General features: G+C 40.0%; 1 protein-coding gene across 1 annotated transcript; it reads right to left on the bottom strand.

The window, feature by feature from the left end:
- Nucleotides 1–1,310: 1,310 nt before the first annotated feature.
- PXT1 (peroxisomal testis enriched protein 1) lies at nt 1,311–27,073 on the bottom strand. Its single transcript, XM_046639848.1, has 3 exons — nt 26,902–27,073; nt 12,383–12,513; nt 1,311–1,415 (listed from the first exon to the last, which is right to left on the bottom strand). Exons 1-3 carry the CDS (start codon nt 27,071–27,073, stop codon nt 1,311–1,313), a joined length of 408 nt encoding a protein of 135 aa, XP_046495804.1.
- Between the last annotated feature and the right edge of the window lie 678 nt (nt 27,074–27,751).

Genomic DNA, 27,751 nt, shown 5'->3' with positions numbered 1-27,751 from the left:
CCCTGTCTGGCTTGGAATCTCAGCTATGCCACTTACTGGCTGTGTGCCCTTGAGCAAGTTAGTTAAGCTCTACGCTGCCTCTCTCTACTATTACCTCAGTTTCCTTAACAATAAAACAGAGCTAATAATAATACCTGAGTCATAAGGTAGTTATGAAGAGTAAATGAATTAACATTTACTAAGATACCTAGAACAGTGCCTGACCACCATGCCAACCAAAAAAAATCAAGGTACAGAACAGTGTGTATTACATGCTACCTTTTGTGTGTAAATATATATATATTTTTTTAACTGGTATTTGTACAAACTCTGGAAGGATATATAACAAACTAATAAACATAATTAGGATTCAGGATAGAAAATAAGAGCAAGGGTTTTCATTATAAACCTTTTTATAGTGTTTTGATTTTTGAACTATGTGAATAAATACCTATTCAAAAAAATAAAATAAACAAATAAGAAGGAAGTTTTAGGACCTGTTCCATGCCAGCAACCCAAAACCTAGGTGATGATGGAAACAAAGGCATTGCCTGAGACAGACTGAAAAAATAGACATTTCCCTTTGGAAGGACAAAGATGATGTTACATATGATCAAAGTCTACAGAATTATGAACCCATATGAGCAGGAATAAATGAAATCCCTCCCTCGCAGAAGAAATATGCACAGGTGTTTCATGCTCAATAAAATAACAAAATTTATTTCATTTTTTAAATAACACTTTTCCTACAAAGAACTCAAAACGCATATATAAAACTTATAATTTATAACAATAAACTTTCTTAATAATTGTAATACTTCTAAAAGGGGCAAAAGGGACTTCGAGGTAGCCAGAAAGGTGAAGGGGAAGACCAGGCACTGCAGATCTGGACCTGGGCAACAAGACGGGGCCAACAGGTCACTGGAGAGCCTGGTCCTCAGGGAGGGGCCCAGGAGCAAGCGCCCATTTCTGTGACCTCCTGTTTGAGGATGAGGTTCAATTTCTCTCATGGAAGGAGATGTGCAAAGTTTCCTTACAAGGAGCACTGGGACCACCCACAGTGCTGGTGTTTCCTACATGGCAAGGCCTCCTGGGTTCCTAAGTATTCCCTGGGCTCTACCGTGAGGCAGTCACAGACATCTCAGAGTTGGTAGTTCTGAACGGACAAATTGCCAGTGAGTCCACAGTTCTCCAACAAATCAGGAATAAACCAACAGTGATGGGTAAAAATGAGAGGGGGAGGGAGAAGGGTCTTCTTCCCATCTGTCCTGGGGGGATTCACATTTTCTCAGACAGTAGAAGGAAAGAAGAACTTGACATTTACGTTCCTTCTACATCAAATGGTTATTCCAGAGAAAGCACAGCAACGTGTGAACTCCTCCAAAGAAAACTAAGACAAAATGAGCCAGTGCGTCTCTGCCGTCCTGCTGAAGATCCTGTTTAAAAAGAGAGAGAAAGCAACTATTAACAAACCTAAAAGGAGATATTAACAACAACACAATAATAGTAGGGGGCCTTAATACCTCACTCACATCAATGGATAGATCCAGACAGAAAGTCAACAAGGAAATAGTGGAATTAAACAAAAAACTAGACCAGATAGACTTAACAGATATATATAGAACACTCCATCCAAAAACAGCAGAATACACATTCTCCTCAAGTGCACATGGAACATTCTCAAGGATAGATCATATGTTGGGAAACAAGGCAAGCCTCAATAAATTTAAGAAGATTGAAATCATATCAAGCATCTTTTCTGACCATAATGCTATGAAACTAGAAATCAACTACAAGAAAAAGCTGGGAAAGTGACAAATATGTGGAGACTAAACAACATGCTACTGAAAAACCAATGGAGCATTGAAGAAATTAAAGGATAAATCAAAAAATATCTGTAGACAAATGAAAATACACCATACCAACTCATATGGGATGCAGCAAAAGTGGTCCTAAGAGGGAAATTCATAACAATACAGGCTCACCTTAACAAACAAGAAAAGTCTCAAATAAGCAATCTTAAACTAAACCTAACAGAACTATAAAAAGAAGAACAAATAATGCCCAAAGTCAGCAGAAGAAGGGAAATAATAAAAATTAGAAAAGAAATAAGTGAAATTGAAACCAAAAAAAGAGTAGAAATGATAAATGAAACTAAATTAAGAGCTGGTTCTTTGAGAAGATAAACAAAATTGACAAACACTTAGCCAGACTCACTAAGAAAAAAAGAGAGAAGGCTCAAATAAATAAAATTAGAAATGAAAGAGGAGAAATTACAACAGCTACCACAGAAAATACAAGGGATGATAAGAGAGTACTATGAAAAACTGTATGCCAACAAATTGGACAATCTAGAAGAAATGGACAAATTCTTAGACTCATACAACCTCCCAAAACTGAACCAAGAAGAAATAGAGAATCTGAATAGACCAACAGACAAGTAAAGAGTTTGAAACAGTAGTCAAAAACCTCCCAAAAAATAAAAGTCCAGGACCAGATAGCTTCTCTGGAGAATTCTACTAAACATTCAAAGAAGATTTGATACTTACCCTTCTCAAACTATTCCAAAAAACTGAGGAAGGTAGACTACTTCATAACACATTCTACAAGCCCAACATCACCCTAATACCAAAGCCAGACAAGGACAACACAAAGAAGGACAATTATAGGCCAATATCGCTGATGAAAACAGATGCAAAAATCCTCAATAGAATATTGGCAAACTGAATACAGCAATACATTAAAAAGATCATACACCATGATCAAGTGGGATTTATACCAGGGACACAGGGATGGCTCAACATCCGCAAATCAATCAATGTGATACACCACATTAACAAAATGAGGAATAAAAACCACATGATCATCTCAATAGATGCAGAGAAATCATTTGACAAGATCCAACATCCATTTATAATAAAAAAACTCTCAGTAACATGGGTATAGAAGGACAGTACCTCAACATAATAAAAGCCATATATGACAAACCCACAGCCAACATCATACTCAATGGGGACAAACTGAAAGCCATCCCTCTGAGAACAGGAACAAGACAAGGGTGCCCACTCTTACTCAACATAGGACTGGAGGTTTTGGACAGAGAAATTAGGCAAGAAAAAGAAATAAAATGAATCCAAATAGGCAGTGAATAAGTGAAATTCTCACTGTTTGCAGACAACATGATTTTATATATAGAAAACCCTAAAGAATCCACCAGAAAGCTATTAGAAATAATCATCAACTACATCAAAGTCACAGGGTACGAAATCAACTTACAAAAATCAGTTGCACTTCTATACTCTAATAACAAACCAACAGAAAGAGAACTCAAGAATATGATCCCATTTACAATCCCAACAAAAAGAATAAAATATCTAGGAATAAATTTAACCAAGAAGGCGAAAGACCTATATGATGAAAACTACAAGACATTATTGAAAGAAATCGATGATGACATAAAGAAATGGAAAGATATTCCATACACATGGGTTGGAAGAATAAATATAGTTAAAATGTTCATACTACCTAAAGCAATCTACAGATTCAATACAATCCCAATCAGAATCCCAATGACATTCTTCACCAAAATAGAACAAAGAATCCTAAAATTCACATGGGGCAACAAAAGACCACGAATAGGTAAAACAATCCCAAGACAAAAGAACAAAGCCGGAGGCATCACAATCCCTGACTTCAAAAGATACTACAAAGTTATAGTAACCAAAACAGCATGGTACTAGTACAAAAACAGACACACAGATGAACAGAACAAAATTGAAAGCCCAAGAATAAAACCACACATCTACGGACAGCTGATCCTTGACAAAGGAGCTAAGAACAAACAATGGAGAAAGGAAAGTCTCTTCAACAAATGGTGTTTGGAAAACTGGACAGCCATATGCAAAAGAATGAAAGTAAGACCATGATCTTTCACCATACACAAAAATTAACTCAAAATGGATCAAAGACTTGAAAGTAAGACCTGAAACCATAAAAGTCCTAGAAGAAAATATAGGCAGTACACTCTTTGACATCGGTCTTAGAAGGATCTTTTTGAATACCATGTCTACTCAGACAAGGGAAACAAAAGAAAAAACAAACAAGGAGGACTTCATCAGACTAAAGAGCTGCTGCAAAGCAAAAGAAACTAGGCTCAAAACAAAAAGTCAACCCACCAACTGGGAGAAAATATTTGCAAATCATATATCTGACAAGGGGTTAATTTCCAAAATATATAAAAAACTCACACAACTGAACAACAAAAAACAAACAACCTGATCAAAGAATGGGCAGAGGATATGAACAGACATTTTTGCAAAGAAGATATACAGATGAGCAAGAGGCACATGAAAAGATGTTCAACATCTCTAATCATCAGGGAAATGCAAATCAAAACTACACTGAGATATCACCCTGCACCCATCAGAATGGCTATAATTAACAAGGTTAGAGATAATAAGTGTTGGAGAGGATGTGGAGAAAAGGGAACCCTCATCCACTGCTGGTGGGAATGCAAACTGGTGCAGCCACTATGGGAAACAGTATGGAGATTTCTCGAAAAATTAAAAATAGAAATACCATATGACCCAGCTATCCCACTACTGGGTATTTATCCAAAGAACTTGAAATCAACAATTCATAGAGACTTATGCACATAGGGGTCTATGTTCACTGCAGTATTATTCACAATTGGCAAGATGTGGAAGCAACCCAAGTACCCACTGACTGATGAATGGATAAAGCAGATGCTGTATATATACATATATGTATATACATAAAGGAATACTACTCAGCCATAAAAAAAGACAAAATCATCCCATTCGCAACCACATGGATGGATCTTGAGCGTATTATGTTAAGTGAAGTAAGCCAACCAGAGAAAAGCAAACATGGCATGATTTCACTCACATGTGGAAGATAAACAAACACATGGACAAAGAGAACAGATTAGTGGTTACCAGAGGGGAAGGGGGTCGGGGGATGGGCACAAGGGGTAAAGGGGCACATTTACATGGTGACTGACAAATAATAATGTACAACTGAAATTTCACAATGTTATAAACTATTATGACCTCAATAAAATAAAAAAAATTTAAAAAGAGAGAGGTTTAACAAAAAGCAATAGAATAAGTCAAAGCTAGAGATGCAATGTTAATACTAATTCAATCAACGCTGCACAGCGGCTTCTGGGGCTGCTTTACGAACTGTATGAGCGGAGGAGTCCGTCTCGGTCTCTTCTACAACGTCCAGACCCTCCATGCCGCCCCGGGAAGTTTTCCTCTCCCCGTGTTTTCCTATCTTAACCATCAGCAAATGGGGGCATTCTTCTCAGGGCTCATAACCTCTTCCTCTAGCTTCCCAGAGCACTTTCTTAGTCCTTTCAAAGAAGCAAGGAGGTTTGCTTTGGGGTTGGAAGAATGGATAGACTTAGATGGGTGAAGAGGGGAGTAAATGTGAGCAAAGTTGGAGGTGACAAAGAGCACAGCAAATGCCACTGTTTCTACAGTTAAAGGGGAACATCAGGAGAGGGAGGCCAAGGGTCGGCGACAAACGCTTGTCCCTGCCCCTCCTGCAGTCTATTCGCAACCCAGCAGCTTCGGTTGACTGTTGAAATGTGGCTCCTCCGCTCAGTGCTCCCTTATGGTTCAGCCTCAGTCAGAAGAAAAGTCCTTACTTGACCTCCAGGCCCTGCCTGACCGGCCCCCCACCACCTGTCTGACGATATCTTTTACTACTTTCGCCCTTGCTCAACTTCAGCCATACTGGCCTCCTTGCTCTATTCTTCAAACATGCCAGGCATTCTCCTGCCTCAATCTTGTCCTCCAGCTGCCTCCACTGCTCTCCCCCAGATGTCAGGGCTCCCTCTCCTACCTCTGTAAAGGCCGTGCTCAGAACTAGGCTCCTCAGCGAAGCCTTCCCATAACTCCTCTACTTAAAACTGTAAACCCCCTAATACTCCTCATCCCTTTCCTTGCTTTATTTTTCTCCAAAACATTTGTCACTATTTGATAAGCTATATACTTTGTTTATTTTTTGTCTCCCTTATAGAATATAAACTCCATGAGATTAGGGAGTTTTGTCTCTTTTGATCACTGCTATATCTCCCATACTTAAATGGAGTCTGACACACAGTAGGTGCTCAGTAAATATTAGTTGAATAAATGAATGAATGATAAACCATTAGCAGCAGGCTAAGGAATTTAGACTTTGTCCTACCAGTAACTGGGAACCATTAAAGGATTTCTTCCCTTTTATAGTTGATATCAGTTAGGAAATTGAATGAATTTCCTTCCAGCAAGGCAGATGAGAAAATGTATACAGCACTGAGTCAGATGCTCATATATTTAAATTCCAGTTTTGCTACTTAGTTGCTGAGTGACCTAAGATAGGTTACCTAACCTCTCTGAACCACAACTGGTTCCATGGAAATATCTGTGATAATAATTCATAGGGTAATTGGGAAAATTAAATGAAACACGTAAAATTGTCTCAAAGAGTACCTGGAAGAAACTGTTTAATAAACGTTAGATTCTCGTCCCTCTTTCTAACAAACTAAGAAATTCCCTATACATTACTGCATCAGTCAGGGTCCCAGAGAAAACAAACGGCACACTCAAATTAGGATAATTCAGGGAGGGTTAAATGAAGAGACAATCTACAAAGATTGGGGCGACGACAGAGGGGGGTGCAAACCGGCACTAATAACATCAGTGTTGTTGCCACTCCTAGGCCTGTAGGGACGGGGAGGGGGCAGTTTCTAGAACCCAAAAGGAGAGTCTTGTGGAGAAAAATTTCAAAGACACATTTAAGATCCTAAAAGCGATGGGAAGACTATTTTCGAACACGCTTTTTATCTAGGAAAATTCTATGCTCTAGATTTAAATTAAAAAGACCAGATCCTTGAATCAAAACCCCTTATAACTAAAAAAGCAAAATAGAAGATGTTATTTTAAGAATCAAGGCCCATTTGAAAACGCAGAACACTTGCTTAAGTGAAAAGAACAATAAAACAAGCTACGTGGCAGCTCAGGAACAATCAACTCAGCAGACAAAAATATAACTTGGTGAGCTCCTTGCTGGGGCGTTCCAAGACCAAGTCTGAAAACCATCAACAGCAGGAAGGCATCTGGGGAATCAATGTGAACACTTAATTAAACAGAGCATGAAAGGTGAACCGATGACGACTATACATGAAAGAAATGCACCTTGACAGATTTGAAATTCTGTTAAAGTTGCTTGATTTAAGACTTGAAGCTGTGGAATAAAGCTTTTAGCATCTTAGAGCCAAACTTAGGAGGAATTTTTAAAATTATTTCTAAAGTGTGCTGTGGTCTATTTAAAAGTATTCTAAAGTGCAGTTCTTTGGCACAGGACAAGATAGCTTTAAAAGTCTAGGTCAAAGCCAGCTTTGTAAAACGCTGCCAGAAAAGCTAGGGCAGGCGTGAGGATAGACACACAGATCAATGGAATAGAACTGTGTCCAGAAATAAATCCTTACATTTACAGTCAATTGATTTTCCACAAAGGTAACAAGACAATTTCAATAGGGAAAGAGTAATCTTTTCAACAAATGGTGCTGTGACAAGTGGATATCCATATGCAAAAGAATGAAGATGGACTTTAAACTCACACCATAGATATAAATTAACTCCAAATGGATCAGAGACCAAAATTTAAGAGCTAAAATTATAAGTCTTTTAGAAGGAAACAGGTATAAATCTTCATGACTTTGGATTCAGCAATGGTTTCTTAGACATGACACCAAAAGCACTAGTAACAAAAGAAAAAATACAGTCGCGCACCACATAACAACCTTTCATTCAACAACAGACCGCATGTACGACAGTGGTTCCACAAGATTATAATTGAGCTGAAAAATTCCTATCACCTAGTGCATCTAGAAGAAGATACTCAAGAGGTTCATCTGTGATTTCAAAGGATTTGCCAAGGATGAAGAGGTTGCAAAAATCAACAAGGCTGTCGTTGAGATGGCAAACAACCTTAACCTAGGTGTGGATGAGGATGACATGGAGGAGCTCCTAGAGGCGGTTCCTGAGGAATTGACTAACGAGGACTTGTTGGAACTGGAACAGAAACAAATAGCTGAAGAAGAGGCCAGAGAAATGGAAACTGCAGAAGAAGAAAAAAGAAGAACCCCCAAGAAAATTCACAGTGAAGGGGTTAGCAGAAGATGTTGCAGTTCTCAACAGGCTCCTTAAAAAGTTTGAGAACATGGACCCTGACACCAAAAGGTTTTCATTAACAGAGAGGAATGTCCATGGTGTGTTATCTGCTTACAAACAAATCTATGATGAAAAAAACAAACAAACCAAGCAAACCACCATGGACACATTTCTGAGAAGAGTGACGCTACCTCAAGAAGAGCCTCAGACAGGACCTTTAGGAGGTATTCCAGAAGAAGGCATTGTTATCATAGGAGACGACAGCTCCATGAATGTTATTGCCCCTGAAGACCCTCCAGTGGGACAAGATGTGGAGGTAGAAGACAGGGAAATTGATGATCTTGATCCTATGTAGGCCTAGGATAACGTATGTGTTTGTGTCTTGGTTTTTAACAAAAAAGGTTAAAAAGCAAAAACAATTTTTAAATTTTAAAAATAGGAAAAAGCTTATAGAATAAGGATTAAGAAAATATTTTTGTACAGCTGTACAATGTGTTTGGTTTTAAACTAAGGGTTATTACAAAAGAGGCAAAAAGTTTAAGAAAAATTTAAAGTTTATAAAGTAAAAAAGTTACAGTGAGCTAAAATTAATTTGTTATTGAACAAAGAGAAATATTTTTTATAAATTTAGTGTAGCCTAAGTGTACATTGTTTGCGAAGTCTACAGTAGTGTAATGTCCTAGGCCTTCATTCACTCATCACTCACTCACTGACTCACCCAGAGCAGCTTCCAGGCCTCCAAGCTCCATTCATGGTAAGTGCCCTATACAGGTGTACCATTTTCTATCTTTTATGACATATTTTTACCGTACCTTCTCTGTTTAGATATGTCTATGGCCACAAATACTTAGCATTGTGCTACAATTGCCTACAGTATTCAGTACGGTAACATGCTGTACAGGTTTGTAGCCTAGAAACAAAAGGCTATACCATACAGCCTAGGTGTGTAGTAGGCTATACCATCTAGGTTTGTGTAAGTGCACTCTCTGATGTTCCCACAATGATGAAACCCCCTACAGTGCATTTCTCAGAATATATCCCCATTGCTAAGTGACACATGACTGTAGATGAATTGAACTTCATCAGAATTTAAAACTTTTGTGCTTCAAAGATCATCAAGAAAGTGAAAAGACAACCTACAGAATGGGAGAAAATATTTGCAAATAACATATCTGAAAAGGAACTTACATCTAGAATATATGAAGAATATTTACAACTCAATAATAAAAAGATAACCCAATTTTAAAATGGGCAAAGGACCCGAATAGACATATCTCTGAAGAGATATACACATGACCAATAAGCACATGAAAAGACGTACAACATTAGCCATCAGGGATATGCAAATCAAAACCACAATGAGAGACCACCTCACATCCATTAGGCTAGTATAATCAAAAAGACAGTTAATAACAAATGTTGACAAGGATGTAAGAAACTGGAACCCTCACACACTGCTGACGGGCCACAATGTAAAGTGGTGCAGCCCCTTTGGAAAACAGTCTGGAAGTTCCTTAAAAAGTTAAATATAGAGTTGTCATATGACCCAGCAATTCCACGCTGAGGTACGCATGCAAAAGATTTAAAAACATATACCTACACAAAAACTTCTACACAAATGTTCATCATATCATTATTCATAATAGTAAGAAAGTGGAAACAACCCAAATGTCCAACTGATGAATGGATAAACAAAATGTAATATATACATACAATGGAATATTATTCAGCCATAAAAAGAAATGAAGTACTAATAAATGATATATGATGTGAATGAACCTTGAAAAAAACATTATGCTAAGTGAAGGAAGCCAGACACAAAAGGCCACATACCATACTAGTCCATTTACATGAAATGTCCAGAATAGGCAAATCCATAGAGATCGAAAGTAGATTGGTGGGGCTGGGAGGAAATAAGAAGTGACTATTGGGTTTGGGGTGTCTTTCTAGGGTGATGAAAACGTTCTAAAATTGATCATGATGATGGTTGTACAATTCTGTGAATATACTAAAAAGTAATCATACAGTTTAAATGGGTTGTGAATTTTATTTGTATGGTATGTGAATTTTATTTCTCAATGGTATGTGAATTTTATTTCTCAATAAAGTTATTTTTAAGAAAGAAAGAAAAGCTGGGGCAGTTTAGTGTCAATTTATTGAGCTGCAGAGGTAAATTTAAGACAGTAAATTACAGCTTAAAAGGTAAGGGAAAGTAAGAAAGAGAAAAATGGAAAAGGAGGTTATGCAGAGCAGTGACCTCTTGACTGGGTTCAGGCAAATGCAGAAAATAGACCGTTGTGATTTGTCATACTTTGTTCTCTCTTCTTTAGAGAAAAAAATTAGAAGAAACCACACGTATTCAGAGAACTAGCTGATAAAGAAGCAGGAAAGCTGAACTAAGGACTTTCCTAGAATTCTTCAAGTACAGTCATCAGTGAGAACTTTCGGAAGAAACCATAGCACAGAAGGGACGTGGTGAACACCACGAGGATGCTGTAATAATGATACTCGGCAAAGAGGCGTGCAACCCCAAAGACTGAAAGAGCAAAGACAAAAAACTAATTATTTGATTTAGATAACATTCATTGATTATTTTCTGTGAGTCAGGCTCTGTTCTAAGTGATTTACACAGATTCTGTCATTTAATTTTCACAACAGCCTACTCTCTGCATGCACCCAGTCTCCATTCTAAATGCAAATCAGCTCACAGCACTCTCCTGCTCTCCCTCTCCAGAAGCTTCCCTGGTATTTAGGGTAAAACCCAAACACCTTCCACCACCTCTAAGACCGAGGCCAACTCGCAGACCTCACCTCACTCCACTCCAGCCATTCTGGCCTCTTTGCTGTTCCTTAAGCCTGTTCCTGTCACAGGGGCCTTGCACTTGCTGTTCCCTCTGCCTGGAACACTTTCCCATAGGTGTTCCCATGGCTCACTCCCTCACTTCCAGTATCTGCTTGAATATTACCTCCCCAGAGAGGCCTCCCCTGATCGCCCATCCAAGTCACTCTCCGTCACTCAGTGCCCTCTAATCCTCCTCAGAGCCCACATCCCTGTCTGACTAGACTGTTCATTGGTTCCTCTGTCTCCCTCGTGGATTATGAGTTCTACGAGAACAGGCTCATCTCTGTCCTGCTCTCTGCTCTAGCTACCAGTGCCTGGAACTGAGTCTGGCATATAGTAGGCACTCAATAAATATTTATTCGAATGAAATTGGTATATCAAACATTTTACTTGTGTTTATATACTCTGTTTCCTTCTTGCTTTCGGGAGCATTGTTGTTGGGACCTTCCATTCACGTTTTGTCTCAGGGGATGTTTTGTTTGAGGGAAAGGCCACGGATGGTCCACATTGGGACCAAAACGTGAAAGAGGACATGACACTCCTGAAGCCAGCATGCTGGCAGCAGCAGTGATGAACAAGAAATCATCTGAGGACAGGGGAATTTAAGGGCAAGAAGTTAGGCCCTGAGGGGCAGCCACCTGCCCAACACAGAGCCCCAGGGGATCAATCTCTCTCTGCTGCCAACTACAGGCATTGGCTTTCATCACCCCTAAGATTTCAAACAGTAATCATTATTCTTTCCTGTTTTCCCTTCTTACCTCTTAGGATAATCAGGAGAAACTACGAAATCAGCAGAGTGGGGCTTAGATTGTAACCTCTGGGTCAGTTCAGGGGGATAACCACAATCTAAGGCAGAGTTTCTCTTCCCTCATTGAGCATTAGATTCACCTGGGAAGCTTTTAAAATGCCTGATGCGCAGCCAACACCTCATGCCAATTGAATCAGAATCTCTTGAGGTGGCGCCCAGGCACCTGTAGTTCTTAAACTCCACAGGTGATTCCAATGTGCATCCTAGTTTGAGGGTGTGGAGCAAAGTTTCTCACAGTTTAGTGTGCACATAAATCCCCTGCGGTGTGTGTAGAAAGGCAGATTCTGATTCCAGTGTTGTGGGCTGGAGCCTGAGCTATCGCACATCTGACCAGCTGCCATGTGATGCTGATGTGGCTAGTCCATGGACCACAGTTTGAGAAGCAAGTGTGAGATGAAACACTGGCTTTGACTCAGGTTCACAATTTTCAGTTCTAATGTTTGGTGATCCAGACACTATTAATCCATGTCTTCTGTTCATTCCTGGGCATCCCAGGCACTTGGTAGCCATTGTTCTGTTTGTTCTTTCCTCCTACCCAACAGGCCCTTGCTGGGGAAACTGAAGCCTCACCTCTTGAACCATCCTATGATCAATGCTGTCTCCAACGTTTCTCAGCTGCATGGCCATCTTGTGGATTACTTCCTCCTGGTGATGGTTCTGGCTAATGCTATTCTCCTTGGGCTGAGAAGGTGGATTGTGATCTGCATTGACAGAAAAGAGTTCAAAAGAGATAATTCCATTACCAAATCACCCACCACTAGTCACTAAAAACTGTCTTAGACAATGAGAGGGATGAAATCTCATCATCCTAACGGTTATCAAAAAGCAAAGACCTGTGTTGGAATGGATCAGCTCTGTCCAATAGAAAGATAATTCAAGCTGCAAGATATTAATTTTAAATTTTCTAGTAGTAAAATCAGGTAAAGTTAATTTTTAAGCCAATATATCCAAAATATTATCATTACAGCATTAATCAATACAAAAGTATTAACATGTTTTGCATTCTTTTTATTATATGTAAGTCTTCGAAATCCAGTGTTTATTTTATACTTACAGCACATCCCGATTCAGGTACTAACTTTTCATTGGAAAACTTTGATCTGTATTTAGATTTCTTGAAGTTTAGTGTTAAAAAAGTAGATTCATATATCTAAGTTGTTCCAAACATACTTAAATTTTTCCAGCAATTAAGTATCAGTTTTTAAACTGAAATTAATTAAAATTAAATAAAACTTAAAATTGAGTTCCTCAATTACACTGGCCACATTTCGAGTTTTTAATAACCAAGTGTGGTTAGTAGTTACTGTACTGGGCAGCACAGGTCTAGATCTTTACAGTTTTTTAAAATAGATTTTTTCCATTTAATGTTTTTTCCCAAGATCCTTGAATGAGTTCCTCCAAACCTTATTTGCTTCCAGCAACCGATGAGTGTTTTTAGGCAAGACTATGAGTAAACTACTATGCTTGGGCTTTGCAGAACTTATAAAGAATAAAGACAAGGTTTCTGTCCTTACAACCTACTGGTTAAGGATGAAACAATTCCCAAGTGCCTTAGGAATACAGAGGAGGAGGAAATAAACTTGGGCTAAAGTAGATATAAGCATGGCTTCATAGACAGAGCAAGTTTTGCACTGAACCCATTTCATTTCAAAAAAATTTGAGGACTTTGATTTTTCAGGCTTTGTACTGAAAGAATAAGCTGTGTCCTCAAAGAGTCTAGTGGGAGAGAGACACAAACTACAATTCAACATGTTACAGTACGAGCAGGGTCTGCACAGAGGAGTCAGGGAAGACGTCCCAAAGAAGACGATATCGGAGTTCAGTCTTGAAGGATGAAGGATGAATAAGAATTAGACAGAAGAGAGAGACGGGGGCGGGGGCCAGCTGGGAGGGAGTGGCAAACAGGACATTCTGGGCAGAAGGATCACATGAGCAAAGGTGACAGACAGTGAGGTTTTGTGCATAAACTCTAGGTAGTGCTATTGTTGAAAGGCAGGGAGTGACAGGAGACAGCTAACAGGGTCAGCAAGAGCAAAATCTTGAAGGCACGGTAAGCAGCTTGGGCTTTATCCAGTAGAGTAGGGGACCCACTGAAGGGTTTTAAGAAAGAAATGACATGATCGGATTTGCCTGCTAGCCACTTCCCTCTGGGATCAGAGTGGAGACTGGTAGGTCTTAAAGCAGGGAATGCATTTAGAGGCTACTGCCAAAGTCCTGGGGAGAGATGGCAGGCGTTGCCTAACAATAACCAGCATGCTTACCACAGGCCAGATCATACATGCATCATTTTACTGACTACTCCCTCACCATGATCCCCATGAGGTCATTACCCCATATCACAGGTGAGAGAGCTGTGGTTTAGAGCAGTGCTTTTGCAAACTTGGCTCCACCTTGGAATCCCTTGGGGAGGCTTTTAAAATTCCCAAGGCTCAGGCCTCGCTCCATTGCAATGAAATCAGAATGCTGGGAGTTGGACCAAGCATTGGTTTTTTTTGAAGCTCCCCAGCTGGTCCCCATGTGCAACTAAGTTTGAGGACTGGTGGTTTGGAGGGACTGAGTAACCTGCCTAGGGTATGAAAGCCAGTGAGCGTGAGAGCCACCACGTAAACCCAGGTCTGTCTGGCTGCAAAGCGAATGCTCTTAACCTCAGCATCAGAGCCTGAACTGAAGCAGTACTAACAGAAGTGGAGTGGTCAGAACAGATTCTATAAGTATTTAGGAAGCAGAATAGGCTGGAATTCTGTAACAGATTAGATGAGAAAATTGAGAGAAAGGGAAATCCCTACTTTTCCGGCTCAGGAGACTAGAAAGGTGGTGGTATGAGCAGCTTGTACAGAGAATGGGGGTCGGAGGAGGACAGGTACAGCAGGTGGAGGAGGCGGGTAGAAAGAGAAAGAAGAAAATTCGAGTTCATTTATAAATTTAAGGTACCTGTAGGACATCTTAGCAGGCATCTGGATAATATCTGAAGCTCAGGGGATGTCAGAAATTAAGCTAAAGATTTAAGAATCAGCATTCATTCATTTATTCAATAAAAATGCAGGAGAGCAGATGAGAGATTTCCGAGTTTGTATAGCTGATGACAGACCCTGTCATCAGCTAGATAGATAACAGATAACACTAGCAGTTAACAAGGTAGGCAAAGGAACAGAAGTCCTTTCCTCAGAACAAAAAGGACTGAGAACGAAGAGTCAGAGAGGGAAAAGGGGAATCAGGAAAAATGGTGTTTCTGAACCATCTGTCAACTCTTGTTGAAAATTTCCTTCTGAAATGTACTAGTGGGCATTATTACTTGTTTGACTACGGTATACAGAATATAACAGTGTGTGTGTGTCTGTGTATCTGTGTGTCTGTGTTGATGATGATGATGATGATTCAGAATCCTGAAACACCCCATAGGGTCGTTGTATTAAAGATGTTAATCGTTGTCTTACTTGCCCACACCCTCTTCCAAGAGAATCTGTCCTGTTGCCTAACCAATCAGGTTCTTTCCTACATGACCACACCCCAACCCCAGGCCACAGCTGATTGGATCAGAGATGGACACCTGACCTAACAACAAATAATCCATTGGCTGGCCAGGTACTCAGAACCCAGTTCCAAAAGACAACAAGGTCCCTTCCTCTCTGCTCAATGTCAGCTTCTTCTCTGTTCAATGTAGACTCAGGAGACTAAGGAAAAAGTTGGCAGCGGGATGAGGAATGTCACAGGATTATGTTGGGCCCAGGATAAGTCAAAGCCATTTGCAAGTAAAAATTAAGAAGAGGAAGAAAACATTTAAGGAGTTGGGGTGGGGTGGGGGAAAGTTGGCTGATAGAGAAGAACTGAGCAGACACTCAGAAAGAAACCAAGACTCCAAAAAAAAAAAAAACCAGACTGGCCCCGAGAACTGCCTCAGAACCCAAACCCTCTAAGTTCAGGGTTTTTTCATAAGCATCCTCGCCAGAAACCACAGCTTTCTGGAGGTGACCGCAGTAGGTTTCTCTTCCCTGCAACCAAACAAATAATCATAAATATCTACATCAATTACCATTGTCCAGAGATGTCTGATGTAGAAAAAACTGTGTAGGAGATTGTGTTGGCTATAAATCAGCTTCAGGACAAACTCTGAAAGTGAAATTTAAAAGTTAAGTTGCTGATATTAGTGGCTTATATTTTTGGTTCTGGCCATTTACTCATTCCTCATAAATGTTGAAAGCAAAATGGTTTGAGAGCTCTGCTGTACTCAACCTATGTATGGCATTATTTGCTGGCTAAAGAGAGTTGGTATAACTCTCTTTATAAAAGAAATTTATAAAATAAAATAGCTATACTACTGTAGTATAAGCAACATTATAAGATAAATAACATAACAGGAAAGACATCACTAAATCAAAGCTCTAAAGTGATCATATATTGGAGAAGTGAGAAGTCTTGCAACAAGATCATCGAAATGAATGAAATAAAAAAGTAAAACTCGGTATTATTTTCCAAGTATTGAATTTGTAATATCCAGAGGAAAAAAAGTATCTCACTTCATGCTGAAAAGCTGTGTGAATATGTATATATCCACACTGAATTGTGAAAATAAAATCATAGTCTAAATGACCTAGTAAGGAATTTGGAAAAATCTCGTGGTTAATCTTTTTGCAAGAATAACTCCTTCATAAAGCAAATAATACGCCTCAATGCATTGGAACTTCTAAAAACGTTGTATGTTGAGAATCCAATATGAGAAACTTGTCCAGCTGTTTCTTCAGTTACATTTAGAAAACTTTTAGGCAAACACACTCTTAAGGTTTTGTGAGTGCTTGTCCACTGCCAGCTATAATGCAAATATTTTATTTTCTCATTTGGTGGTCATCCTTTTATAATCTTGACTGTGTTCACTAAAAACAAAGGTCCTCTGGTTCAAGACTGAGCACAAGCATTGGCCTCTCCACTTCTCCTAATTCCTCCCAAGACCTCATCAAAATCAAAGTATAAAGAAGAATAAAATCACAACAGTGAGGAGAATGGGAGGCAAGGTCAGCAGCAGATGAGAGATCTGTACATGTTTCTGGAAGGCAGAAAGGAGGTGAGACAAGATATGGACCAACGAGCCAGGCAGAGAAAGCGTCAAGAACCTACCACAGGGGCCCTGCGGCTTGGAAACCCATTTACTCCAAGACCTTGAGGCTGGGAGAGGGAGACACTACTGACAGGAAGTCTGCTGGAGATCGACTGCGCCACTTGGTCCCTTGACACCTTCAGCCCACTGTACCCAGCATAGATTTCAGGCAAAAGAACCCAGACCGCTCTTTTCTAATGGAAGAGAACAAATCTTGTGGAGAAAGCTAAAGCTTCTTTATGAATATTGGTGCCTCAGATTAAACGTCTCCTTGTTCTGGCATTTGGGGGACCTGGGGCCAGAAAGCCAGCTCCCTAATTCACCTCCCTACAGCCTCCCCAACTCAGAGCCCTCTCGTGCCCCATTTGAGTCCTCACTCAGAGGGGAGCCCTGGAGAGGCAGTCAGGCGTAACGGTACAATTCTGAAGCCAGAAAACTTGGAGTCAAATGTAAAATCTGCTACAGAATTTTTTCTCATATGCAACTATGTAACCTGGGGCAAGTTATTTAACCTCTCTATGCCTCAGTTTCTTCAACTGTAAGATGGGAATAGTAATGCATGTATTATTTCATCAATTCTAAGATTTCTTTAATGCCTCCAAAGTCAAAATGTGTTTGATAATCTATGGCACGTCATATTTCAACAGCATTGTTTACCTTCTCAGTAAGTAAACAAAATAATGATACACCTTACAATTGATAGAATATTAAACTTAATGAAATACCACAGTGACTACCTCATAGAGGGGTTGTTGAGATGATTAAATGAGTTAATATATTTAACCTGCACAGACCAGTGCCTGGAACACAGATAAACACAATGTAAATATTAGCTACTGCTACCACCTGAGAAAACAGCCCCACTCACATAACAGAGACAAAACCCATACAAGTTACCCAGTCCATATTTCTTTAAAATAACAAAGGTCACCAAGCAACTGAGAACCACAGAAAGAAAAATACCAGAAAACAAACAAAACCATAATCTGAAGAAAACACATATAATTCAGGAGAACGAGGAGAATGTTCACAAATTCTAATGTATATGTTTGGAGAGATTTAAGAAAATATTACATTAGGGAAACAAAAGAGAAAGCTATGAAAAAAGAATAACCCTAGAACAAAATCTTGCAGATTTTAAAATATGATTGCCAAACTTAAAAATACAATTGATGGTCTGAAAAAGTAAAGTCAAGAAAATCACTCAGAAAAACATCAGAAATTGAAAAATATGAGAGGAAAAATAGGTGATATTGAGGGCCAATAAGGAAAGAACAGAATCTGATTAACAGGAATCCCAGGAAGAGAGATAGGAGGGACATTATCAAAACAAAGAGTACAAGACAGCTTCCCAGAGCTGAAGGATGCCAAACCAGATTAGAAAGTCCCACCAAAAAAAAAAAAAAAGCCCCACCAAGTTCCCAGACAACAAATGAGGAAATAAAAACCTCACCTCTGGAACACAGTGAGATTTCAAAACACCAAGCACAAGGAAGTGCTAAACATCTCCAAAGAGAAACATTAGTTTGGCGACTGACTTCCCATCGACAATGGAGCCTAGACTATAATGGAACAATTCCTGCCCTCAAAGATTTCACTGAAAATGACTTTCACCCTAGAATTCTATGCCTCGCTAAACTCTCAGTAATATGTGAGAGGTGAATAAAGACATTTGCAGACGTGCAAATGGAACGTGGATAGAAAAACAGGAAGTTTTTCTCCCATACACAATTTCTTAGGAAGCCTCTTGAGGAAGTATTCCAGTACGGCAGCGTAAACAGAGTATGAATAAACCAAGAGAGAAGAGGACAGAAGATTTAGAAAAGGTGGATCCAACCCACGTGAAGGGAAGTCCCTAGATGACAATGGCACAATAGGCCTCTGGAGTAACTACAGGAGAGAGCAAGAGGTCGGCTCTGGAAGGGAAGTCCCCGGGGAAGGGAGATTTGATAGAAGAGATAGTATTTAAAAATTGGGGGAAACTTAAGGATATCGTAACTACAAATCATTTCGGGGAGGGGAAGAAAGGCAATGAGAAAGTCCAGAAAACAGTAAAACGTCAAATAGGAAGTTTATGGTGCAAATGTGAAGCAAATTAAAATACGGCTTGTTTAAACTGAAGAAATTTTGTTATAGCTCCTTCCAAAAGGATATTCTTCTGTGTTAAACTTTGCAATACTTTACCTATACAACTATGCATAATTTAAGTAATTGCAGCTTTAGCCCCTTGTTTTGTTACTGGGAAGTGATTATTCTCAGGGAAAATCACTGCAGTACATACAGACTTTACCGCTGGTAGCCACCACCCCTAAATGCCTTGAAGAGGGTGTTTGCACAACCTTTTACCTTTGGAATGCTGACACAACAGGTGGACAAAAACGAGGATGAGGGTACTGGAATCTCGGCCTCTCCTCATGCTGGACCTTCTGCTTCCAGCTTGGAAAACACACACCTCCCTTTTTCAGAGACAAACCACCTCACCAGAACTTAAAATAACTTGCTTAAATTTAGCAGGACAACTAATCAATCTCAGAAAAACTCAAAGTCTCTTACCAAGGACAAACTGCTCCTTTAAAAACAGATCGCTGGTATCACCCAGGTTTGAAGGATAGCAAAAGGGAACTGCTGATGCACTAAGGATAAAAGGAAGATTGCCCAACAGTGAGGTGTGAATCTGAGCTACCAGACTAGACTTGGCATCAACACTTGCAGACTACTCTTCCAAGAGGCGACCTGATGAAGGAACGAGAGAGAACAGGCAAGAGGAAGACGCATGTTGAAGGAATTTTCTAAGTTGAGAGTCCTGAGGAGGTTTGTAGGTTGAGGAGAGGAACCAGAGTGGGAATGATGGAAAATGGAAGACAGAGTAGGGCAAATTGTTGAGGCAAAGTCCCGGAGGTTTAGGAGCAATGAGAATGAAAACACATGGAAGGATTAGCTTTGAACAAGACGGGGATCCCCCCCTTCCTTTGAGATAGGATGGAAAGAGATAAGGCGTGATGCTCACGTAAGGAAGTCTGGAGCAAAGGGAAGGAGATTCAAGTGTTTACCTCTGGAGACATCAATTTCGCACATGAAGCAGAAGAATAACCCATCTGCTGAGAGAGATGGGGATCCCCAAGTGGCTAAAATTAGTCACTAACAGAAATGGAAAAAAAGAAAACCAAGCGAGTACAACAGGAGCTGAAGACCACCATCACCCCCCAAAAAAGAGAAAGAAAAAACATGTAGATGGCCTTGCTGTGCATTCTCTTTCCAGCTGGCAAGGGTCCTAAGCTTGTATCTAAAGAAAATTTTATCCTATTCTCCCATAGGGGAAGGCTCAAGTCTTGGCTCAGTGACTTTCTAATTTCTTATTCTCAGGCAACTTACTTAGCTCCTCTGTGCCTCAGTTTCCTCATTTGTTAAAAGAGACTTTAAGATTATTATGAACATTAAACAACGATGTTCATAAAGTGCTTGGTACACAATAAGCCCTATATTATATGTCTTAGCTACTACCACAGGACTTGGTGTTAGACACTTTCCACATAGACACAATAATGTAAACTGCGGTTATTAGTTTTTAACTTTAGAATCAACTGATGGACGAAGCACCGAAGAGTTGGTTGTTGCTGGAGGTCAGAATGTAAATGTTAACAACTCTGGCTATATAAAAAAAAAAGTATAGGGGACAAATATCAGCCCGTGGAAGGCTGAGCAAGAAGAGGGCAGGGATGTTAGTATCTCTATCTTATAAAATGGGGAGTCATGTGATATTGCTGAAAATATATGAAATAAGAAATGAGTTTAAATTTTTTAAGTTTACAAAGACAACAAATAGAAGTATTAAAACAATAATTTAACTATCAAACATGAAAAGAGAGGATATAGTTTGAGCTAAACCTCATCTGTCATGTCAACGATTCAATAGATGACATCAGTTTGATAAATCAAGAGAGAGAGGAATAAACATTATTTAGAATAGTGGTTCTCAACTCTGGCTGCACATGACTATCAGCCTGGAAACTTAAAAAAAAATTTTTTTGGTGGTCTGTGAATAAAACTACACATTTTAAAGCTCCCCATGGGATTCTTACATGCAGCCAAGGTTGAGAATCACTGATCTAGAAAACTGGAAGACACAGGCCGCTAAAGAGTTTCCCTTCTGGGAATGGGACAGCGGGATGGAGTAGAGATGAGAAGGAGAGGCTGGGTACTGACTTTGCCTTCATTCATTCATTCAGTCAACAAGTTTTGCAGAAGGCCTTCTATGTGCCAGGCACTGCTTCCGGCCCTTTCTCACTATAAAAGCTCCAGTACTGGTTGGTTTGTTTTCATGGACATGAGTACTCGGATAAAAAGAAAACTTAATGCAACAAAAACAGAGCATGATTACCTGAATCCATACTTTTAAATACATTGGGCAGCTGGGGGAACCACTTCTGCCTGAGTAGAAAGTGTATCGCCCACGTAGGGTGATAGGGATGGAAGAAACCACCTTTCACAAAGGGCAGCCAGGCTGCAAGCTGACTGGGAGAAGATAAAGGGAAGAGTGCCTGAGGGCACTGCAGCGTCCCCACCCCACTTCACAGGGCCCCCCTCTCCTTCTGCCAGATGCCACTGAGCCAGGGCCGCACAGCTGGGTTCGAAAATAGAGAGTTCTGAGGGCAACTGTCCTCAGAGCTCCAGGATCCTACAACGGAGTAAAGGGTGGGAGGGAGAAGATGGGGAAGGGGGCAGGGAGCACCAGGGTCTCAGAGCATTAATTCACCCCAGCCCAGGTAAGCCCCTAAGCATGTGGTTTAAATACTTAAATAGTAGGTGAACTACATGGCCCTTTAATCAAAATTGCACCTGTACTGCCTGTCATTTCAGTTTCTATTGCTATTTTCAAGAGTATCCTGAAACATACACTCATTAATGAGATTCTCACCTCAAGCCATTTTGAAATAACACCCTAAGAATTAGTTGACATCCTAGCAAGGATTACTTGACAATTAACTGAGAAAAAGTGAGGGTACCAGTGAGGGCTGAGAGCTCACCCAGAAGAGAAGGTGCCCAAAGTGTAGAAAGGGTAACCGAGTGGGGAGATCCTCCAAATGAATGTCACCTACTTCCAAATGGGTTTAGGGCCAGCCCTGCCTGTGCCAATCAAAAGCATAATGATTTGCAATGATTAATTTAAATAATTAACTAAATGTCACCTGGGAAATACAAAATCTAGTATCTGCATTAGACAAATGGAATACAAATTGGATGTTTCAGTAATGGACCTTGGGAAAAACGAAGGAGGTACAAGGAAGCCAACGAGCTCAACTGGGTAGGCAAAGGGGCAGAGAAGGAAGGACTTGGAGACAGGGTGCAACAAAGGACTGACTGTGCCAAAAGCAAGAGGTATGTTTTGTGTTCTGGAACTCAACATGATAACTATTTATAGTCTGTGCATATCTGACCAACTAAATGCTGAAACCCTGAAGGGCATGAATCTATTTCATATCTCTGAGACCCAGCTCTGTGTCCAACACATAGAAGGCACTTAACAGATATTGTTGATTATTATTATAAAGATGTAGCTGCCTAATGGAGTGGAGAGAATGAAACAGAAAAGAAGGTTAGGTTTGGATGAAAAATGTTGGCTACTCTGCAAGTTTATCTAAGGAAAACTCTCCCTCTTAGTTTGTCTTGAAGTCAGCTCTCCTTTCATTTAACGTTGTAAAATAGCAACAATAACGCAAATTCACATATTTTAAACTCTTGATGGAACCTTCTCAAAAGCCTGGAGATACTCTCACAGCTGGTGGGAATGTAAATTGGTACAACCCCTGGGGGGGGGATGTATCTATTCATCATATTTTACAAAAACCTTTGAACACACAAATGTTCAAGGTTATTTGTTGTAGCATTGGTTTCAACATTAAGTGAGTGGAAACAACCCAAATGTACATCAACAGGAAACTATTTAAATAAATCGTGATGTATCCAGACAATGAAAAAATACGCCATTGTAAATAAGAAGGAGGAAGCTCTTTAAGTATTAATGCAGAAAGATCTCCAAATAATATTGTTAAGTGAGGCAGCAAGGAAGAAGAGTGTGCTTAATATGCTACCTTTTGTGTAAAAAGGGAGAGGGTATAAAACTCTATATTCACCACTGTTCATATTTGCATAAAGAACTTCTAGAAGGATACCCAAGAATCTAAGTGCAATGGTTGCCTATGATAGGCAGTGATGAGAGTGGGAACTCAGCTGACGGAGGACAAGAATGCAGGAGAGACTTTTCACTATCTGACTTTTCATGTTCTTTAGTTGTCCAACCATGAAAATGTATTTTTTTTAAGCAAACACTTATATAGCACTAAAAATGTGTCAGGCACTGTTGCAAGCCATTTAAATTAGTAACTCATTTATTATTATTTATTCACATGAATAGTTATTCAAAATTTAATTTTAAAAGTATCCCAGAAGTATAATTATACTGTGGTTAGGCAGAAAAATACTTTTGTTCTTAGGAGACAATATGTGGAATTATTTAGAGATGAAGTTAGTACGTTTGCAACTTTATCTCAAATGGTTTAGCAAAGAAAAACATGTGTGCACACATTTGTGAGTGTGTGTGTGTGTGTGTGTGTGTGTAGACAGAGAGAGAGAGAAAAAGATAAACCAAATGTGGCCCAAAAAAGAGGTAAATCCACTCAAAGGGTATATGAGTAACCATAGACTTATTTGTGAAACTTTTTTGTAGATTTTAAATTTTCCAAAGTAAACATTGGAGGGGAAAAAAGTATCTCAGAAAAGTCCTCAAAACTTAAATAAAACATTTCTATTTAGTTTCTACAAACTCTTTGGACTGGTTTTCAAGGCCTTTAGAATATACCTCCACTTATCTGTCCAGCATCCTTACTCTTCTTCTTGAACCTTGTGCTCTAACTAAACTATAACTCCATTTGACCAAACCTTACCTTTGAAGTACACCTAAAAGTTACTTTCTCTAAGATGCCTTTTTTGTCTTCCAAAATCATATGATCTCTCACCATTTTGAATATCTATAGCACTTTCAGTTCTATGGAGATATATCATGTTCTATATTTTGTTATAATCACTGCATGTTTTTATTATGTAAAACAGAGACGATAATGCATATCAGATGTGCATATTAGTATACTTATCTATTGGATACACATTGTCTACAACAATAATTACAGGCTACGAGTTACTCCCAAAGTTGGAATTGAAAGAAAAAAGTCTCTTCTGAGAACTAAGAGGCAATATTAATGCATGTATAGTGGAAAAGGGTGAAATGTGTAGTCACAGGCAGGGGACAGGCTACCAGCTCCCCTTGCACAAGCTGCTCCCTCGGCCTGAAACTCCCACCTCCCTTAACCCCTTCAGGTCTCAGCCCAGGGTTACACCCAGAGGGAAGGCTTCTCCAACCTCCCTGCTAGGTCAGAGCCCCATTCTAGCATCTGAACCTCTTCTCAGCACTTAGCACATTATGTTTAACATCGGTGTGTGTAATTTTCCTCCATCTGCCTCCTCTACCAGACTGTACACTCCAGGAAGGGGCTGTCACTGTTTTTGTTCACCATTGTCACCCCAGTACCTGGAATACAGTAGGCCCTAGTACTTTTTTGAATGAATAAAAAAAGAAAATGTGTCCACCTAGAGGAGGAGGGGGAGAGCTGCTGAGCCTTAGAAGCAAGAAAATAAAAAGAGGCAAAAACGAACATCCACGCATTCTCAAAGGGAGAAAGAAGCTGAATAACTGGACCCTACCGACTTCTACAATTAATAAATCCATTCATACTACCTAAACACACAGATATACACGTATGCGTTTTCAATTCTGCCCTTCCCTATTAATAATTATTACATTTTTAGACGTGGGCAGGGCCTTTTGTTGCTTTTACTCATTTTCGTTTTCCCAAGAATTTCTAATTTCTCTTAAATGACGTATCAGGATGGTTGTCTAGGCATCCCAAGTTCCTATCCACCCCCTCAACTTTTCTAAGAAAAACTGGCTTTAAGTTCCCCATTCAAAAATTATGTTTTTTTCCCGAAGAGTTATGTTCATACGTGTAGGTTTCCCCAAAGTAACAGAGATAAAATTCGGCCTCAGAGGGTCACTTTCCAGCCAATCTGGCTTGTGATTTCCATTTTCAGTCTGTATGGCAGCCCGGGACAAAAGCGACGGAGCGAGTAACGGGACCTTCTCCATAACCAGCTTCCTCACTAAGAGTTGTAGTCTGGGCAGTATCTAGGGCTGTTTTTTTAGAGTTCCCAGCGGGAGAGCTTGGGCGGTCCTCCGAGCACCCGACCCTGCGCCCCTGCAGGTCCCGCCACCGCCGCGCCGCCCAGGCCAGCTCTCTGGCGCGAAAAGCGCGCGCTCCGCGGGGCGGGGCCGGCGGTGGGGGTCACGTGGACAACCCTGGCCAATGGGGAGTGCGCACGGCGCGCGCGCGGGCAGAGGCGGGATGGGGCGCCGGGCTCGCTTCCAGACGGTAACCTGAGCTGGCGGCGCAGAGCCCCGGTGCCCGAGGACCCGGCGTGCGCCTCCCATCAGCCCGCCTTGGGCGTTCTCGACGCTGCAGTAGTAGCTCCACGTCCCTCTCACCCCGCCTCCCTCAGTCTGCACGTTCCCCTGTTTCTTCAGCGACCTCATAAAATGCAAAGGGAGAAGCGCGCTGCTGCCTCCCGGGCCAGGAAAAGCGTGGGGAGGGAAAGGAGGCTAGTGTCTGCTACCACCTCCAGTGCGGGGGCGGGGGTCCTTGTTTCTAATTGGCAGTCGTTGAATGCACCCTGGTGGACCCCCGGACTAAAATAAAATCACAAATAAGATTTGACGTACATAGTAAAACGAGAGTTCTGGGGATGAGAACAAACGTAGATAAGCTTGTTAGCTGTTACTCTCTAATTTATAATCAAAAGTGCTAGCATTATTAATTCTTCACCCTGCTTCTGCTTTTGAGGTGAAACTGAAATTAGGAAATCATTTTGGGTAAATGTGGCAACCGCCCACAGGGTACCTCAGAAGGTCCCCATCAGCTTCACGAGGAGTGTGTGAGGGTCAAGTGGTACAGTGAGTGAGAAAACATGTTGGGAAACGTTTACAATAAAACAGAAGTTCTAGAAGATTGGTGACAATTGCACAACTTTGTGAATATACTAAAAACCACTGGATTGTGTGCCTTAAATAGTTGAACTTTATGGTGTATGAATCACATCTCAATTAAAAAACAAAATCTGTGTTCTAGAGGGTATTCACAGGTGACAGTCTCAGGCTTTGAGAAATAATTGTTGACACTTGCACAGATGAAAATTCAAAATTTTAGTCAATTGAGTTCTTTCTAGAAAATGGATACCACGTTTGATAGGGTGGCAAGAGACGATCAGGATGCTTGAAATTTCCACTTTATCAGTGGCATGTAATTCTTTTTAAATTGGGAATAGTTTGAGATTAGTTTTAATAGTTACTTTCAGGTTTCTAGCATGTTTTTAATCTGAAACTCTAATACCCCATAAATTTAATCCCATCACTCTTTAATGCTTTTCAAAACATAAACCTTTAACTTTACAACATTCTGGGACGTTTGGGAATCATACATTTTTGCAAAACAAAATTCCAAGTTTATCTTTCCTTCATGTTCTTTCTATACTGGCAAAATCAAGAAGGAACTGAAACTGAGTTTTCCCCACCTTAACCATGCAGACATTGTCAGCTCAAGTTTAAAGACAAATTTTTATTAAAAGATAAATTTGATCTGTTTTAGTTGATTTGGGATCATCTTAATTCGTTGTCACATCCGTGATTCAGAATTAATAGAAACTAAGAGACTCAATACCAAGAAGCAGTCAGTTTTAGATTTTACCACCTAAGAACTTTGATGAATAGATTTACCACTATCTTCTTGCAGTTAATGTTTAAATAATCTATTTAATACCCAATTTTATGTCCTCAGTACCAAAAAAAATACATGCTAAGCAGAATATTTATCTTAGTTTAATACGAATAATATCTTACCTGGGTTCCTTGACATGGCTGAAACTTGCTGGGAGCTGACAAGTCGGGTCATGTATGCCTTCTGAAAACTGTACTTCACCCACGGTGATTTGCAACAATTTGTTACTTTGGGAGAGGGATTCAGGAGTTCTTCAGGTTCACAAACAGTGGCATCATGTTTTTTCTTCTTCATGTTTTTTCCCTGTTGAAAAATTTATTTTCAGAGGACTTTCCTCAATTCTCAGTATATATTTGGTATGTTAGATGAATATCGATGTTCTAACAATACAAGCAGCCTTTATTCCATCCATAAAAGGGTTATGGATTTGGGTGGAAGATGGAACAGGGTGATCTCTAAGGTCTTTTGCAACTTAGATAAACATCTTTCTATGTTGCTTGGTCTTTAGATCTGCTGCACCACCCACATCCTCATCTCCTAGCAGTTTTTCTTTGCCTTTTCAATAGCCACATTCCTTCAAGGGAACGGTCTAAATAAGTACACACAGAAAAAAGAGAGTAATTTGTAGTGTAGCCGAAAGAAAAACAGATCAAAAATCTAGAGAAGTGAGGAGGGTTGGAACTAGAATACATTCTTTGTCTTCTGTGTGTGTGTGTGTTTCCTCCCCAGAATGATTCTTGTATCCTCTTTGATCCTCCATATAGACAAACACACAGTCCACCTCTACAGAGACTAATTAAGGCTATTCTCCAGTCCCTTCCCTTTTTTCATAATATTTTGCACCAATGCAGTAAGTTGAAAAATTGAATGAAGACTTTCATTGCCTACCAGTGTACTTAATTCTCTTGACTTGGCCACAGAGTTTGACTTTCTATTTGTACCTTCTAAATCTAAGCAGTTACTGGAAAGGGA

Source organism: Equus quagga, chromosome 15 (genome assembly GCF_021613505.1).
Source record: "Equus quagga isolate Etosha38 chromosome 15, UCLA_HA_Equagga_1.0, whole genome shotgun sequence".
Classification (NCBI taxonomy): Eukaryota; Metazoa; Chordata; class Mammalia; order Perissodactyla; family Equidae; genus Equus; species Equus quagga.
This window is presented reverse-complemented; position numbering and strand designations above follow the sequence as displayed.